This window comes from Oncorhynchus mykiss, chromosome 21 (genome assembly GCF_013265735.2).
Source record: "Oncorhynchus mykiss isolate Arlee chromosome 21, USDA_OmykA_1.1, whole genome shotgun sequence".
Taxonomy (NCBI): Eukaryota; Metazoa; Chordata; class Actinopteri; order Salmoniformes; family Salmonidae; genus Oncorhynchus; species Oncorhynchus mykiss.
The window spans coordinates 18,566,823-18,583,922 of NC_048585.1; the positions used below are offsets into that span (position 1 = coordinate 18,566,823).

Here is a 17,100-nt window from a genome sequence, read left to right on the forward strand (position 1 = left end):
GCGAAAATGTTCCATGAACCAAAGCTGTATAAAGCATTATGAATTTGCAGTGCCATATCTATCACACCCATAACGCATTCATAACAGCTGTAGGCTGTTTACAACAACCTGCATGTCTTTAAATGCATTCATTATGTCTTAGTCATATTTCTCTGTGTACTCATCTCTGTACTGTAGAAAGTATTCTTGAAAGCTCTCCCTCTGTCTTGCAGTCTTTGTTGTATGTGAAACCCAAGTGTAACTATGCAGAGCCAGCTCAAGCGACACAGAGCTCTAAAGTGCTCAGCTCTGACTGCACCTCACAGGTCTGGGGCAGTAATCTGAACTATTTAAAGAGTATTACATCCTTCACATTAGCCTTTGGACTAAAATAACACACACAACCCTGAGCCCAGCCGGAGGGGGAAATTATAGACCTAAAGTAGATGTGACACATGGAGGGTAAACCAGGGGATGGGGAGAACTAAGAACTAAGATCCCCCTCCTCTTCCTCCTAATTGGAACGGTCCCCTTGTCCCTTTTGGTTAAGTGTAAATTAGTAAACCGACCCAATCAAGAGATGGGGGTGAAGGCAGAGGGGGGACTGAATGCTTGTGCGGGATTTAACAAAGGCAGAGGGGTAGTCGGCTGTGTTAAATTAGTTTGAATTTCACCAAAGTAAAGAGAGAGGGAGAGGGAGAAAAATGGAAGAAAGAACATTAGTGAGAGAAAGGCAGAGAGTAGCTGGCGTTTTTGAACTGAGCTCTGGAGGACCTATCATTACCAGATGGTACTGAATGGGAGCCTGCCAGCCTAGTCACTGCTTATTGCCTTAACTCTGCCCTCCATTTCTCTCTCTCCCTCCTTTCTTCCCTCCACTCTCCTCTTCTTGTCTCCATCGCTCTGTGACTGTTCATTTTTTAATTCTCTTTTCTCTCCCTCTATTTCCAGCTGTTTTTGCATCGCTCTCTCTCTCTCTCTCTCTCTCTCTCTCTCTCTCTCTCTTTTGCTGGGGGAAGATCTCTCCACCAAGTGTCTCAATTTAACAGAGCTCCCTCCCTCTCTCTCTTCCTCTCTCAGCCCCTTCCTCCTCCCCTTCGGCCGTGACAGAGCACACCTGCTTGGTCTTGGCTGCGCGCGCTCTCAGTGCAATTATCGCTCGGCCCCTTGCAGCACAGTGCAGAAGGCTCACAGTGATTCAGCCTATAGCCCCAACTGGATATTTGGAAGGAAGACCATCTGACCTCGGCGCACTCTAACTCTCTCGCTCGCTCTCCCACGATTCTAAAGAGCACAGGTAGGATAACACACTGGTAGATAGAGGGGATGGATCTTGGGGGGGAAACTTGGGAAAGACTGGATTATAGGCCTGGGGAGTGTGGGAAGAGAGGGGGATTGTGAGGGGAGTTGTTAAAAGGGATTTGGGGTTATTGTGTTTCGGGGGTCCCAAACGTGCAGACTTGGTTAGTAAAATGGTGATGCCGTGCTTGTGGTTTGAGGTTTTCTAATGGCTTGGTAGGTTCTGTGATGTGGATGCTCTTTTGATGTTCCTTCATTCCTTAACTCTGTGTGCAGTGGTTTGGTGGTTGAACTGGTCATGAACGGTTGTTCATTTCAATGCTTTTGCACATACATTCAATTAGAATGTACGACATGAGTCATACCAGGCATATCATGAAAGTGATGCGTTTGTGCATGATATTGCAAACTTGTTTTCTGTGTGTGTGTGTGTGTGTGTGTGTGTGTGTGTGTGTGTGTGTGTGTGTGTGTGTGTGTGTGTGTGTGTGTGTGTGTGTGTGTGTGTGCTCGCTCCCTCTAAACTGGATGCGTGGCCAGGTCTTAGTCTCACAACAGGACTGGCTTAGGGAGGAGAGACCATAGCTAATCATTCCCATACCAGACCATGTGATAGCCTACAGAATGATGAAGACAGCACCAGCTATAGGGAGGGGGTGTGGTGCTACTGTTGATGCTAGCACTTCACTCCCATGCCAATGTATGAGAAAACCCTACCCTATTTATCCAAAAGAGGATACCATGTTATCTTTCCTTGACTTTATTGGTTTATCCCTTGGCTAGCGGATTTTAGTTTTTTACCCCTCAAGGCACTTGAGCAAGTGAGCTGTTTTGTCAGTTAGTTGGCTTGTGGTTGTACATGTGGTTTTCCCTTACATCAAACTGTCCAGTGTGTTTGTTTATGGCTTTACATGCATTCAGAGGTGTTGTGGGCAGAGGAATAGAGCGAAGGAGAAGAGGTTTCTTTGATGTGAAGTCCCTGGAGAGTTTTCTCTCCTCTCTTGTCAGTAACTGGCCCTGGTGGAAAACCCATTAAGTTTACCAGTGTCCTTTTCTTCAGTTGTAGCACTTTAATGCATTGCTTTCTCTCTTTTGTACTCTCCCTCTGGCACTTGGAGATCCTACAAGCGAAATAAAAACACAACAACAACAACAAGGATTTCTTTGTATTGCCTCAAGCCATGACATTTCACTTGCAGCAGTTCAAGCCAGAATGAACCCATCCAGGGCATTTTAGACTGAAACAAATCGATCTGAAATGGTTTATTTGACTTGTTGTACTGCTGTTCTGTTTCACATCAACGTTAACGCACCGTTTCGGCCCACCTCGTGACCACTCTGCTTTGATGGAAGCGCTGCAGACCCAAATCGCCCGGGGCAACCAAAATTAAAGGGAGGACCTGCTTTGAAGTTGAAGAAAGGGGGAAAGAAAAAGCAGTACCTGGCAACCCAAAGCCTTATTAATCAGTACAGCTTCCTCTATCACAGAGAGATCTGACTGATGGCTTCCCTGCAAGACACCACAAAACTCCCAGCTAATAGCCAACATCCTCCAACACAGAGGGAGGTTTTTTTTACGGGGCTGAACTGGTGTTGGAGAACAGAGTGGAGAGGAAGGGATTATGAGTTGGAGAACAGAGTGGAGAGGAAGGGATTATGAGTTGGAGAACAGAGTGGAGAGGAAGGGATTATGAGTTGGAGAACAGAGTGGAGAGGAAGGGATTATGAGTTGGAGAACAGAGTGGAGAGGAAGGGAATATGAGTTGGAGAGGAAGGGAATATGAGTTGGAGAACAGAGTGGAGAGGAAGGGATTATGAGTTGGAGAACAGAGTGGAGAGGAAGGGATTATGAGTTGGAGAACAGAGTGGAGAGGAAGGGATTATGAGTTGGAGAACAGAGTGGAGAGGAAGGGATTATGAGTTGGAGAACAGAGTGGAGAGGAAGGGATTATGAGTTGGAGAACAGAGTGGAGAGGAAGGGATTATGAGTTGGAGAACAGAGTGGAGAGGAAGGGATTATGAGTTGGAGAACAGAGTGGAGAGGAAGGGATTATGAGTTGGAGAACAGAGTGGAGAGGAAGGGATTATGAGTTGGAGAACAGAGTGGAGAGGAAGGGATTATGAGTTGGAGAACAGAGTGGAGAGGAAGGGATTATGAGTTGGAGGATGGACAGGACTTGTTTTCCTAGTCCACCCCTAGTGCTCTCCACAACCTCAACCTAAACATGTTGTGGCATGTTGATGTAGTCGTTGATGTTGAAGTCTCGTTTGTTGGGACTAACTTGTACGGTATAGTTTGGGTAGCTCTGTATTAGAAAAGTAAGACATGGGTCTTTAGAGGCGAGGCCCAGGGTTGAGCCCAGGGGCCACATTTTCCCGTCTGTCCAGGTCGAGAGAGAACAATAAACTGAAAGATGGACGTTAGCCACAAATGATTTTTTCCCTCATTGGAATAATATAAAGTTCCATTCTCCAGTAGTGCTCTTTCCAAAAAGGAAATGGGACTGCCAAAGGGTTAAAGAAGAAATGTCTTAATCTATGGGAGATGAAGGGAGAGGGACAAGAGAGAGAAAAGGAGTAGATGTTCACATCTGTTCAATACAGGCTGTAGATAATACAAGCTGTAGATAATACAGGCTGTAGATAATACAAGCTGTAGATAATACAGGCTGTAGATAATACAGGCTGTAGATAATACAGGCTGTAGATAATACAGGCTGTAGATAATACAGGCTGTAGATAATACAAGCTGTAGATAATACAGGCTGTAGATAATACAAGCTGTAGATAATACAAGCATGGATATATAAATGTCAGCCATACAATACTTCACAATGAAAGATTCAAACGCGGTGTAAACATTCACTGGCTTTCTCCTACAATGGTCCAAAACAGCACAGACGCTTCAGGGCTTTCTGCGGTCTGTCAACGATATATGTGTTTTTATGACCCAAATTCTGAATGTCTTTGGAGTTCTCCCAAATCCCAAAGAAATGCAATGCTCGCAGACGTTGGTCTTGCTACGGATCCAGAGAGAGTTTCTGGGTTTGACGTGGGGAAGTCACTCTGTTAGGGAACTATTGTGACCACTGAAGGGGTTAGTGGTGCAGGCATTTCCTGTTGACAAAGCGCTGGTATAATATCTGTGTGCCCAATCTGCCCACCATTAGACATAGAAGTTATTTCTTGGATGGATCTCCGTTTTTCTCCCCATATAGATAAACTCTCTTGAACTCAGATGCCTTTGGAAATGTCTTTAGGGAAAAAACAATGACAAATGGAGACCCGTTAGTAGGATTTCAATATGGAGGCAGACGAATCACGCAGACAGAGTCTTGAGCTCTTGAGGACTGGAAATTGTTAAAACTGTCTGGGTATCTGCATCTGGTTGGGGAGGGGTTGACACGTTGAGTTGTTGATGGGTTTAAAGGGGGCACACATGTTTCAGACATGTCATAGCCTTGTAAATACCTCCCATGGATTCATTACTGACAGGCCCTCTGGAGGCAGAAGCCTGAGAACCTGGTCAAGGAGAGTTGGAGTAGAATGGAGTCATGGAGGGTTGAGGTAGTGGTAGGGGGTAGGAGGATTTGAATTGTTGTCTTGAGATCTGTCTCCTGTCAGTCACTCAGATTCGCAAATGCTGCACAAATTTGGAAAGGTATGAGCATGGGTTGATGACCTACATACTGTACATGTGGCATGGATGGAATACAGCTGAATGGTGTCCAAGAGAGAGAGAGAGACAGAGGGAGAGAGAGACAGAGGGAGAGAGAGACAGAGGGAGAGAGAGAGAGAGAGAGAGAGAGAGAGAGAGAGAGAGAGAGAGAGAGAGAGAGAGAGAGAGAGAGAGAGAGAGAGAGAGAGAGAGAGAGAGAGAGAGAGAGAGAGAGAGAGAGAGAGAGAGAGAGAGAGAGAGAGAGAGAGAGAGAGAGAGAGAGAGAGAGAGAGAGAGAGAGAGAGAGAGAGAGAGAGAGAGAGAGAGAGAGAGAGAATAATGAGACAGATATGTTACATGGTGTCTCTACTGTAATCTGCTTCCTGCCTGAGACTTGTCAGAAGTGTGTCCAGATTTTTGCAGAAAGTGGAGAGGGAGGGAAGATGAGAGGGAGGGAGGGGGGTTGACAAGGCTGCTGCAACGAAAGGAAGTGTCAACCCCCACCCCTCCGCTCAGAGAGAATGATCAGACTTGCTCTGACAAAACACAGCCCTCAGGCCTTACAGAGAATGAGAGGAGGAAGATGAGGAGGAGGAGGAGGAGGAATGAAAGGGTGTCTTTTGACTGCTCCTACCTTTCCACCTTTCGATTATTGAACACAGGCAGTCAGACACACACACACACACACACACACACACACACACACACACACACACACACACACACATAGTATGAAGACACATACACACACACACATAGTATGAAGACACACCTCCTTTTACACATTTTATCGAGGACACAAACTTTGAAGGCTGGAGAATAACCACTAAAACTCTGTAGATTCAATTGGACCCCGTAATATGTGCCAGTTTATAGTTGACCATCAAATCTTCTCCGGATAGACGTCATTGTGTCGCTATTTACGTGTTTGTTGTCAATGGTATCGCTAATCAATCTGGTTCTAGTAATCACGGTGATGTTGACTAACGTCCACTAATTGTCACCTCATTAAAAGACAAATAATTGATAGGTTAGGTCCACTAGAGTGCATATGAACAGTATCTGGCCCTGTTGCCTTTGCTACTGTAACAGGCAGACCAAAAGATGGCTCTGACGTGATTTGGTGGGGGGGGGGCATCAGAGGAACAGCACGAATGGTGAGAGAGTTCAACAAACGTGCGAATGTGCAAAAGCATCTTGGTGGGCATTGCCCAGTACATCAACGAGACAAACTCAACATGAGTGGTAAACCACACTGTAATGTACGACACTGTACCGCCCATTCAAGTTCCCTAAGCCATCAAACAATATCCAGTACAATAATTCACATCGATGTCAAATACAAGTTTTACTCTGCAGTATACACTAGTAAAATAACCACGATCATATCAAATCACATTTTATTCATCACATGCTTCGTAAACAACAGGTGTAGACTAACAGTGAAATGCTTACTTGTGGGCCCTTCCCAACATTGCAGAGGGAAAGAAAATAGAGAAATTATAGAAAAGTAATCAAATGTATTAATAAAAGTAATAATAAATACACAATGAGTAACGATAACTTGGCTACATACACGAGGTACCATTACCAAGTGGATGTGCAGGGGTACGAGGTAATTGACGTAGATATGTACATGTGACTAGGAATAAAGTGACAGATAATCAACAGTAGCAGAGACAAAAAAGGGTCAACGCAGACAGTTCGGGTAGCTATTTTGTTAGCTATTTAACCAACTATATCCAATGGTCCTTAGATCCCTGACAACTGCTTCCCGGAGACGTTACCCTACAGCAGGGTCAACTACAACGCTGTGTGGTCTAGATACCTAGACACGGACTGAACCCATGTAAGGCCTTCACTCACACACTTTGCATTGTGCACCTCAGCCCTCTCAAAGCCTTTCATATACAGCTGTCAACAAACAGTGTAAAGTCGTTAGAAGTACACTGAGAACTCATTCAAAAGATCCGCCTAAACAAAACATCAGAGAGAGAGAGAGAGAGAGAGAGAGAGAGAGAGAGAGAGAGAGAGAGAGAGAGAGAGAGAGAGAGAGAGAGAGAGAGAGAGAGAGAGAGAGAGAGAGAGAGAGAGAGAGAGAGAGAGAGAGAGAGAGAGAGAGAGAGAGAGAGAGAGAGAGAGAGAGAGAGAGAGAGAGAGAGAGAGAGAGAGAGAGAGAGAGAGAGAGAGAGAGAGAGAGAGAGAGAGAGAGAGAGAGAGAGAGAGAGAGAGAGAGAGAAAAAAGGCCTTGCTGGCCCAATAGGCATTGCCAAGCAGTTGTCTGAAGATGGGAGATTGATGGGATAGAGGACCAGTCAAAGTGCTGACGGTGGCAGGTTTTTTAAAATGGTTTAGCAGAGGATCGGCTCTGTCGTGTCGTGGCGTGCCGTGGACAAAGCCCTCTAGGTTCACACACAGACTTGCACTTCGAAGCATGTTTTTTTAGGGCCGTCTGTGATCTAACCAATGGATGCTCCAGATGCACCATGGGGGCCTCGCCAGATCAGTTCTTTATGCTTGTGAAGCTGTACCTCCACCCTCTCTCCTCTCCCCTCCTCTCTCCTGGATATCTTTCAGGAAACTACTGATGAAAGAGCCAATGCCTGGGGGTCGGTGGGACGTCTAATGGGATGTGTCTGCCTGCACAGATTCAACCAAACTGTGATGAACTGCCTATTGCATTGCTGGGTCTCGTGGCATCGCTCAGCCTCTCTAGAATACAGATTATTTAGAGAAAGGAAATGCATTCATTGCAGTTAGGCTACTGCACCTTACTACTAAATGGACTGGAATCAAGATCTTGATTGGCATGGTTTGCATGATTTGCATGGTTTGCATGGTTTGCATGGTTTGCATGGTTTGCAAGCTTCCAACGTTTCCTTATTCACATTTGTCTCACAATTGTGTCAAATCCTTATCGTACTATGCCTGTACACATGAAATAAACTAACCTAGACATGCATGTCAGTTTTGATCATTACTAGCACCACATTGGATGTGGCGTTGTTGGGTTAGCATATTACCAACCAATCAGCAGGCCGTATTATACAGTTGTTGCTGATGTTCCAGTATAGGAGTTCATTAGCGGTCTTATAGTGTTTAATAAAAACATGACTGACAGATCTCCCTCTTCAAGGAGATTGGTATCTCTTCCCTCCTGCTCTGCTTTGTTTTAATACGCCTCAGGAATGTTTATTATCACCTAGAAATGGGAGGACACACAGGAGGCTGCTTTTAATGTGAATTCCTCTGTGTGTGCGTGTGTACGTGTGTGTGCCTGCCTGCATGTACCTCCAGCAATGGCTAATGTCCAAACACTGAGGAGATCAGGATCAATGCTTAGGGGTCAAGGACTATACGGGTCGTTCCACCAATTCAGTGCCTTCTCAGTGTAACTTTTTTTTTTAAACGTGTGATTTCATCTTAAATCAGCCATAAATCCCCTTGTGACAGGGGGAATGGAAGTGTGTCGTGTGCAACAGGGAGTGGCAATCATAAAACAAAATCAATTGTTGTAACATTTCTAGCCTGTCCATCTATGGGTAACAGGGTCGACATGTCAAAATGCAGAATTTTTGCACTTTAGCAAGTCTTTATCCATATAAAAAAATGGATTTATTGAATTTTGATTTAATAGAACAGGCTTTTAAAATTCACTATTTTCGTGGAATGACCCTTATGCAAATCAGTACAGCATTCCTTCCTACTATCTCTTTGGTTTCCTTCTCTCAGACCAATGGAGGTTTAAAAAGACTAACCATCTTGGCAAGACAACTAACAGGCATTATGGATTCCCCTAGTCAGTATGACTTATAGATAAGTTAAACTTATCTAAGAGCCAAGATTTGCCCTGTTCAAAGAGATTGGACCAACATGTTCTTGTGCTCTACAGTTCAGCTAAGATTGGATCTGTTTTATCTCAGAGTTTCAACACATTTCCGCATGGCACATGTTTCCAACTCAGTGGCCTTGTGGTTAGAGTCCACCCTGAGATTGGAAGGTTGTGAGTTCAATCCCTGGCTGAGTCATAACAAAGACTAAAAACAGGACCTGATTTGTCTCGCTTGACACTCAGCGTTAAGGAGATAGATTGGAGGTAAGGCCCTGTGATAGACTAGCATCCTGTCCAGGGAGTGTACTTGTACATTAAGCTGCCTCATGTTACAGAAACAGGAGAATGGCTCCTGCCCTATGAGTTGTTCCAGCTCGAATAAGCCAAGGCTCGTGCAAGGCTACTTAATAACATGTTTCCATAGGTTACGGCTCAGTCCTCCATGGAAAATAGAAGTCAAAGTCACAGAGTTACAATAAAATCCAATTGAATCTTAGTTTTTTTCGTCCACCCATATTACGATGAGCAGAGGCAAATGCCACACAGTTGGAATCCATTCCATTTCAATCCATCAACCCATCCATTTTTTCATCATTTTTTTTTCATGAGATTGATCCCAACGGTGATACAGTATGCTCGGAGAACTCTGTTCCCATTGAGTGCTGTAATGTAGCTCTGTCTGTATGTGTGATGGCTGTAGTGTGGGTTAGACCTATAATTACCCTGGATGTTCAGAGAGAGCCGCCGTAAGGCCTGATCCTGTTCCCATTGACCTGACGCCACCCTAAGAACCGGACGCACACACACACACACACACACGCACACACACACACACCCGCGCACACACACGCACACGCACACACACACGCACACGCACACAGTCACAGTCACCTACCCAGCAATCTGTCTGTCATGCAAAGGTCCAGCAGACTCTTTCTCTCTTTGGTCCCAAAGTAATTGAAGGGCCGGTGTGTAACCACAAACATCATGAGCTGAATAATAACACTGACCCTGAATCAGTTGGAGAGAACTGAAAGTACAGTACAGTAATCGGGCTGTGTTTGTCTGGGCTTGGAGTACTGGGTCAGTTTTACTGGACAGAGTGTGTTTTGTGGAACTGGACTGGCCAGAAGGCTTGAGTGGGTCAAAAATGAACTGGAATGGATGACCGTTGCGGTCATGACTTGTCGGTCAGAGAAGAAGACTGGAAGACTTCTCACAGCATATGGCTGGTTTCCTGTAGTCTTAGAGGGCCTTGAAAAGGAGAGAGATAAACAAGGAAAACAGTATAAGTACAAATGACTTTCCTTTATACAGTAATCAGTCATTGGTTTGACAAGATGTTTTTCACAAATCGTTACCATATATTGTTAATATGTATGCATACTTACTGTTTCTGCCCTGTGAAAGTGCACATACACTTGGTACAGCCTTGGTGGTCCTCCATTTTACAGATTGATACATTTCCCAATGTTCTTGGCTTTGCCCTGACCTCTCCTCTTTCACCTTTCTTAGGTAAATAGGCCATTCTCCCCCTGCTGACCTGTACAAACCTAAACAACTCCAGGTGCTTGGTCTTTCTGCCTATAGCCTCCTACCTCTGACCTTTACCCTTTCTCCTTTGCCCTCTCACCCTGTCACCCCCACACATCACCTCACAACCCTTTACTTGAAATGAAAGGTTGGCCTCTTTCTATCCTTGACCTCTTAGGGAAGGGATCACTGCCGCCACCTCACTTTGGAACCCAGGTGCTTGAGTTGGTGAGCAAGCTGAAGGAGAGAGGAGAGTCAGCAACGCTTGGAGGACAATGGAATACAATAAAAAAGCTTCTTTATTGCTAAAAGTAGAACACCTTAACCTCTCACCTCTGCCCCCATCCTTTACCACCCACCAATACCCATGCACCCCTCTACAGTAGTTCTAACCTCTAAGCCACAACCTTTTCCCTCCCCCCTAGGCTCCAGGACAAAGGCACCATGAGGTCAGCCTGTCTCTCCCTGCTCCTGGTCACAGCGTGCTGGTCACTTCCCTTCCGCCAGTCGGGCTTCCTGGACTTCATGATGGAGGATGAGGCGGGCTCTGGCTTGCCAGAGGTGCCCATCGAGCCCAGCGTGGACATCCCCACCATGCCCGAAGGACCCAAGTGCCCCTTCCGCTGCCAGTGCCACCTGCGCGTGGTGCAGTGCTCCGACTTAGGTGAGACACTCTCCCAATAAATTATATTTAATATCATAACAGTATGTACTTCTGTGATTCAATGTGTTTTCATGAGCTGAGGTCAATTTGTCAGTGTAATACAGACAACATGTTGCATCAGCTCTTCTCTCCCTCTCTCGTCTAACTGAGGCAGTCCCTTAGTTTACAAGATACATCTTCCTGGTTCCCAAAGAGGTGTTCCCTCCATCTGGGGACCTCAGAGAAATGTTCAAAGAGTGTCTGGCGTTTGATCTACCCATCATCAGCTCTTGGCCTAAAAGAATATCGCCCCAGCCTGACCACTTTAAACGCTCTCAGATGCAGCGAATGTCATGCTCTTCTGCGACGATGACATAGTTTTGCCGGGACTTTGGCCTTTGTCTAATTTTCCTAATTGTTTTTGCAGACGCAGGGATATAAAAGGTTAGCGGGGCTTGGGAAAGTCTCGAACTCACCCCGGTTTAACAAGCCCAATGTTTTTTTCTCCATCAGATCGCTCCTTTCTCCATCCCCTCCGGAGGCAAACGAACTCTGCCACGAATTAGCCTGGCGCTCTGTTTCCACACAGTTAAAATGATTTACTTGATCCTCTTAATTGTTTGTTAGATTATCCTGTTTATTTGCTTCATTCGCCCTTATGCTTTGGCCTGACTACTGCTCTGCCAAGGGAAGTCACTGACCCAGTTGTTTGGCTGTAGCTTATGTAGCTTGTATAACTCCTCTTCTCTATGAGTTTGGTTGGTTTTGGGGCTTTACTCTTGTTTTAAAAGGGAGGAGCAGGGGAGGAATACTGGAGACAGACAAAGACAGAGTGAGAGGTACAGATGGACTGGGATGTATACACAGAGAGGAGAGAGAGAAGAAAGAAAGAAACAGACAGAAAGAGACAGAGACCTGTGAAAGAGAAGGAGGGAGAGGGACAGAGAAAGAGAGGAGGGAAATCAAAGAAACCGTGAGTTTCAGTGGAGGAAGAGAAAGACACAGACTGACCCACGCAGCCAGGCAGACAGACAGACAGAACAACTACGACAGACAGATGGAGAGACTGATGATCAGGAAAGGGCTGGTTCCATTACCTCACTGGGTCCTGATAGCGCTGAACGTCTCCCAGGAGCCCCAGAGTTGGATCCTCATCTCCGGCACCGGCCCCTCTGGCCTGGAGACTGCATCTGTTCCCCAGACCTGCTGGCACACACACAGGCCTGGGAGGGGAGGGGGCTGGATTGGATTGGTTTTCTTTCCATCCAATGTCACCCCCTTTTACAGTTAGAAAACTGGATGATAAAGGAAAAGTTAGCACAAGGCCTTTTTTCTGCAGGTGTCCAGCTGGCGGTGCGTGCTGCAGTTATCAAATGTGTATGTGCAGAGATGAAGCGGGAAGTAGTGCAGAGGCTAGTAGTCTAGACATTCACCAGACGTAGTTACAGTACATTTATTTTAAAAGTGCTTTTGGCAATTCCTCGACAGGCATTGTGGTGTACAGGGTTGGGCAGGTTACTTTCTAAATGTAATCCATTACAGTTACTAATTACTTCTCCAAAATTGTAATCAGTAACGTAACTTTTGAATTACCCAAATTCAGTAACGTAATCTGATTACATTCTGTTACTTTTAGATGACTTTCCCCTTAAGAGGCATTAGAAGAAGACAACAATGTATGTTACCAATTGAACGACATCTGTTGCAGGATAAATCAGTGTTAAAGTTTACATAACAGGCCATATATGGATATTACATTTCATTTTATGGGTTGGTTATGTTGACATCTTCTAACCCATCGCTTTCTGCCACATATAATAATATGATTCAATTATATCTTTACATTGAAAACTAAAGTCCATCAGAATTCCAGTCATTCCAATAAATGTCATACCCCTTGATCGTTAAGAATAGGACTTGGATAGTATAGATTAGCCAAATTATTTTACCTGAGCATAACCCTAAAACTAAGGACTTATTAGCGAGCCCTACTCTGTTGTTTATGATTTAGTTGTCATTGAGAACTAATTGGGCTCGTTGATTCGAGTTGAAAAATAAATGCTGCGTTCATGGAATGGCATGCTTTGAGCACTACTGAAAAGTGCTATTTACGGGTGAAAAATGAATGCCATATGCTGCATTTTTAGCTATAGGCCTATTGTTTACCTTTTTGTTGATGACACTTTGATATCTTAATAACATGCAGCTGTTTAAAGGGTAAATCCACAGATGAAACAATAGGAAAACGTCTGCCCCGCCTCTGTTTTGGTTAAAAGCTGAGGGATGAGCCTGGAGTGATATAACCACTCTTAGATTAATACCAAAAAAACGTTTTCACCATGTTATGAGGCTATACAGTGTTTGTTTACATTTTTAATGTTTACAAACATTGGAGTAAAACAAGCGTATATTCTGGATTCTCATGGAGTGTGACAGTTGAACTAAGCTCATGAGGCATTTATAAGTTATATTCTTCAAGAATAAATGGACATACTGTATATATAATTTATAAGTCCACAAATGGATGTAGAAACTCCAGACTGCCCCTTTAAGTATATCAAAAGTGTGCAAGTTTGAGCATGTGTCAATTAGGCCTATGGATTTATACATTTTTTCCAGCATGAATTAGATTGAGCAATAAAAGCCATATATTGGGGCAGCAGCATAGCCTAGTGGTTAGAGCGTTGGACTAGTAACAGAAAGGTTGCAAGTTCAAGTCCCTGAGCCGACAAAGTACAAATCTGCCATTCTGCCCCTGAACAAGGCAGTTAACCCACTGTTCCTAGGCTGTCATTGATAATAAGAATGAGTTTTTAACTGACTTTCCTAGTTAAATAAAGGTAAAATAAAAAATGTATTCCATAAGCATGGATCTGCACTATGCAGCTGTTGCAAGAACACATGTTTCACTGGTTTCAAAAACAATGATTGATAGACAGCTTAAACTTCTTGAATTGAAACATTATTGGGTTCAAATACACATTTAGATTTGTGAACAGCCATCCACAACAACCACAATCCGTAAGGTGCAAATAGCTAAATGAGAGAGCAGCAGTGTGATTCACATCAATGCGCTGTGTAGATATCAATAATAAGTGATATCCATATCGCCGTAGACTACACCACTGCTGTCATCCTTACCTCCAAGCGTTTATTCAAGTTGGATAATCTTTGGATGCCGACAGCAGTCGCACCATTGGAAGACATAGCTTGGATTGTAGCCTACAAAAGCCTATTCCTGCTCTTTTCCCTCATTCCATCAAACACATTTGGTGTGTCATCATAGTGGTCTCTGACTGTGCTCAGGTGGAACAAATTTAAACGTGCTCCTTTTTTCAATGCTGATTTAAAATGTCATTGGGAAAACAGAGAAGTGTCAAATACTTATTTTTTCAAACACCCTTTCTGAATTAAAAAGTAATCCTCAAAGTAATCATCTATTTTTTCAAAAGTATCTGTAATCTGATTGCTATATTTTTGCTGGTAACATAACGGATTACGGTTAACGTTTTTTTTTGTAATCCCTTACATGTAACAGATTACATGTAATCTGCTACTCCCCAACCCTGGTGGTGTACTATCAAAACAGGTTCCTTTCTTTCTGAGTTAGGAAATTAGGTTTAATGAACACAAGACTCTTCATAAAAAAATGCTCGGTTTCATTAAGGTTTAGATTAAAAACAGGCTGATGTTACAGTCGTCAATGGGATATAATTTTTTTTTTATTTGTATTTATTTTTTTTCACCTTTATTTAACCAGGTAGGCTAGTTGAGAACAAGTTCTCATTTACAACTGCGACCTGGCCAAGATAAAGCATAGCAGTATGAGCAGACAACACAGAGTTACACATGGAGTAAACAATTAACAAGTCAATAACACAGTAGAAAACAAAGGGGGAGTCTATATACAATGTGTGCAAAAGGCATGAGGTAGGCGAATAATTACAATTTTGCAGATTAACACTGGAGTGATAAATGATCAGATGGTCATGTACAGGTAGAGATATTGGTGTGCAAAAGAGCAGAAAAGTAAATAAATAAAAACAGTTGCCTTGAACTGTCCTATCTAGGAGAGTTTGATTTAATGTGTCAACAGGTGCTGTGCATGACAGAAGCCCTTCTTTTTCCCAATGAACTGAGTCATTACTAGTGTTGCTGACAGACGTAGCTACACTGTGCTGCTGTGAATGGACAACGTAATGGAAAACTCACGCTCAACTCAGGGACAATCAGACCCATAATGACTGAACAGACCTTCCCCTCACAAGGAGAGAAAGGATTGCAGGGCTGGAAATTTTTAAACGTTGCAATTAATTATTGGATGTGCTGAAAGCATGAGGGCGAGAGGCCAGGTCAATCATATGCTTGATATCACATTCATTTGGCTTTTATTGAAATTGCTACAATAAAGGGACTATGTTGGCATTCAGCTCCTATTTTTCTAGTCTGCCACTTGTCAAGAGGTCATGTTACCGTGCCAGTATCTCAACAAGAACAGAGCGTACTATCTCAACCTCTGGTTTCTCTCACTTACTTATGTATCAGCCAAGCCGACTTTCTTAAATGAAAACATAATCTGCAGAGCACTGAGACGATCTGACCAGCCATTTTATTTGTGACATTGCTATGGAAAAGTTTGAACAAAAACATGTTTTTGTTTTTAGATGTTCTTACTTTTAATGGAAGATTCAAATCAAATCCAATCCAATTGTATGAGTCACATGTGCCGAATACAACCTTACAGTGAAATGCTTACTTACGAGCCCCTAACTGACAGTGCCGTTTCAAAAAATAAGGATAAGAATAAGAGATAAAAGTAACAGGCAATTAAAGCAGTAAAAAATAACAATATATACAGGGGGGTGCCGGTACAGAGTCAATGTGAGAGGGGCACCGGTTAGTTGAGGTACTATGTACATGTAGGTAGATTTAATTAAAGTGACTATGCATAGATGACAACAGAGAGTGCCAGTGGTGTGGAGACAGGAGGGAGTGTGGGGGGGCAATGTGAATAGTCTGGGTAGCCATTTGACTAGATGTTCAGGAGTCTTATGGCTTGGGGGTAGAAGCTGTTTAGAAGACTCTTGGACCTAGACTTGGCACTCCAGTACTGCTTGCCGTGTGGTAGCAGAGCGAACAGTCTATGACTGGGGTGGCTGGGGTCTTTGGCAATTTTTAGGGCCTTCCTCTGACACCGCCTGGTATAGAGGTCCTGGATGGCAGGAAGCTTGGCCCAAGTGATGTCCTGGGCCGTTCGCACTACCCTCTGTAGTGCCTTGTGGTCTGAGGCCAAGCAGTTGCCATACCAGGCAGTGATGCAGCTGTAGAACCTTTTGAGGGTCTGAGGACCCATGCCAAATCTTTTCAGTGTCCTGAGGGGAATAGGTTTTGTCGTGCCCTCTTCACAACTGTCATGGTGTACTTGGACCATGTTAGTTTGTTGGTGATGTGGACACCAAGGAACCTCTCAACCTGCTCCACTGCAGCCCCGTCGATGAGAATGGGGGTGTGCTCAGTCCTCTTTTACCTGGAGTCCACAATCATCTCCTTTGTCTTGATCACGTTGAGGGAGAGGTTGTTGTCCTGGCACCACACGACCAGGTCTCTGACCTCCTCCCTATAGGATGTCTCGTTGTTGTCGGTGTTAAGGCCTACCACTGTTGTATCATTGGCAAATGTAATGATGGTGTTTGATTCATGCCTGGCCGTGCAGTCATGAGTGAACAGGGAGTACAGGAGGGGGCTGAGCATGCACCCTTGAGGGGCACTTGTGTTGAAGATCAGCGTGGCGGATGTGTTGTTACTTACCCTTACTTACCCAGGCACTTACCCAGGCACTTACCCAGGCAGGTTACCTTAGTGTTCTTGGGCACAGGCACTATGGTGGTCTGCTTAAAACATGTTGGTGTTACAGACTCGGACAGGGAGGGGTTGAAAATGTCAGTGAAGACACTTGCCAGTTGGTCAGTGCATGCTCGCAGTACACGTCCTGGTAATCCGTCTGGCCATGCGGCCTTGTGAATGTTGACCTGTCTAAAGGTCTTACTCACATCGGCTGCAGAGAGCATGATCACACAGTCTTCCGGTACAGCTGGTGCTCTCATGCATGTTTCACTATTATTTGCCTCGAAACGAGCATAGAAGTAGTTTAGCTCATCC

General features: G+C 44.3%; 1 protein-coding gene across 3 annotated transcripts in view; it reads left to right on the plus strand.

The window, feature by feature from the left end:
* Positions 1 to 1,045: 1,045 nt before the first annotated feature.
* LOC100301653 (decorin) overlaps positions 1,046 to 17,100 on the plus strand; it is a 28,892-nt gene continuing 12,837 nt past the window's right edge. The window contains exons 1-3 of one of the 3 annotated variants that reach the window (XM_036956481.1): positions 1,046 to 1,276; positions 6,690 to 6,782; positions 10,724 to 10,962. In XM_036956481.1, coding sequence (XP_036812376.1) covers positions 6,781 to 6,782; positions 10,724 to 10,962 — 241 coding nt within the window. In that variant the 5' untranslated portion in view covers positions 1,046 to 1,276; positions 6,690 to 6,780. 3 annotated transcript variants of the gene reach the window in all.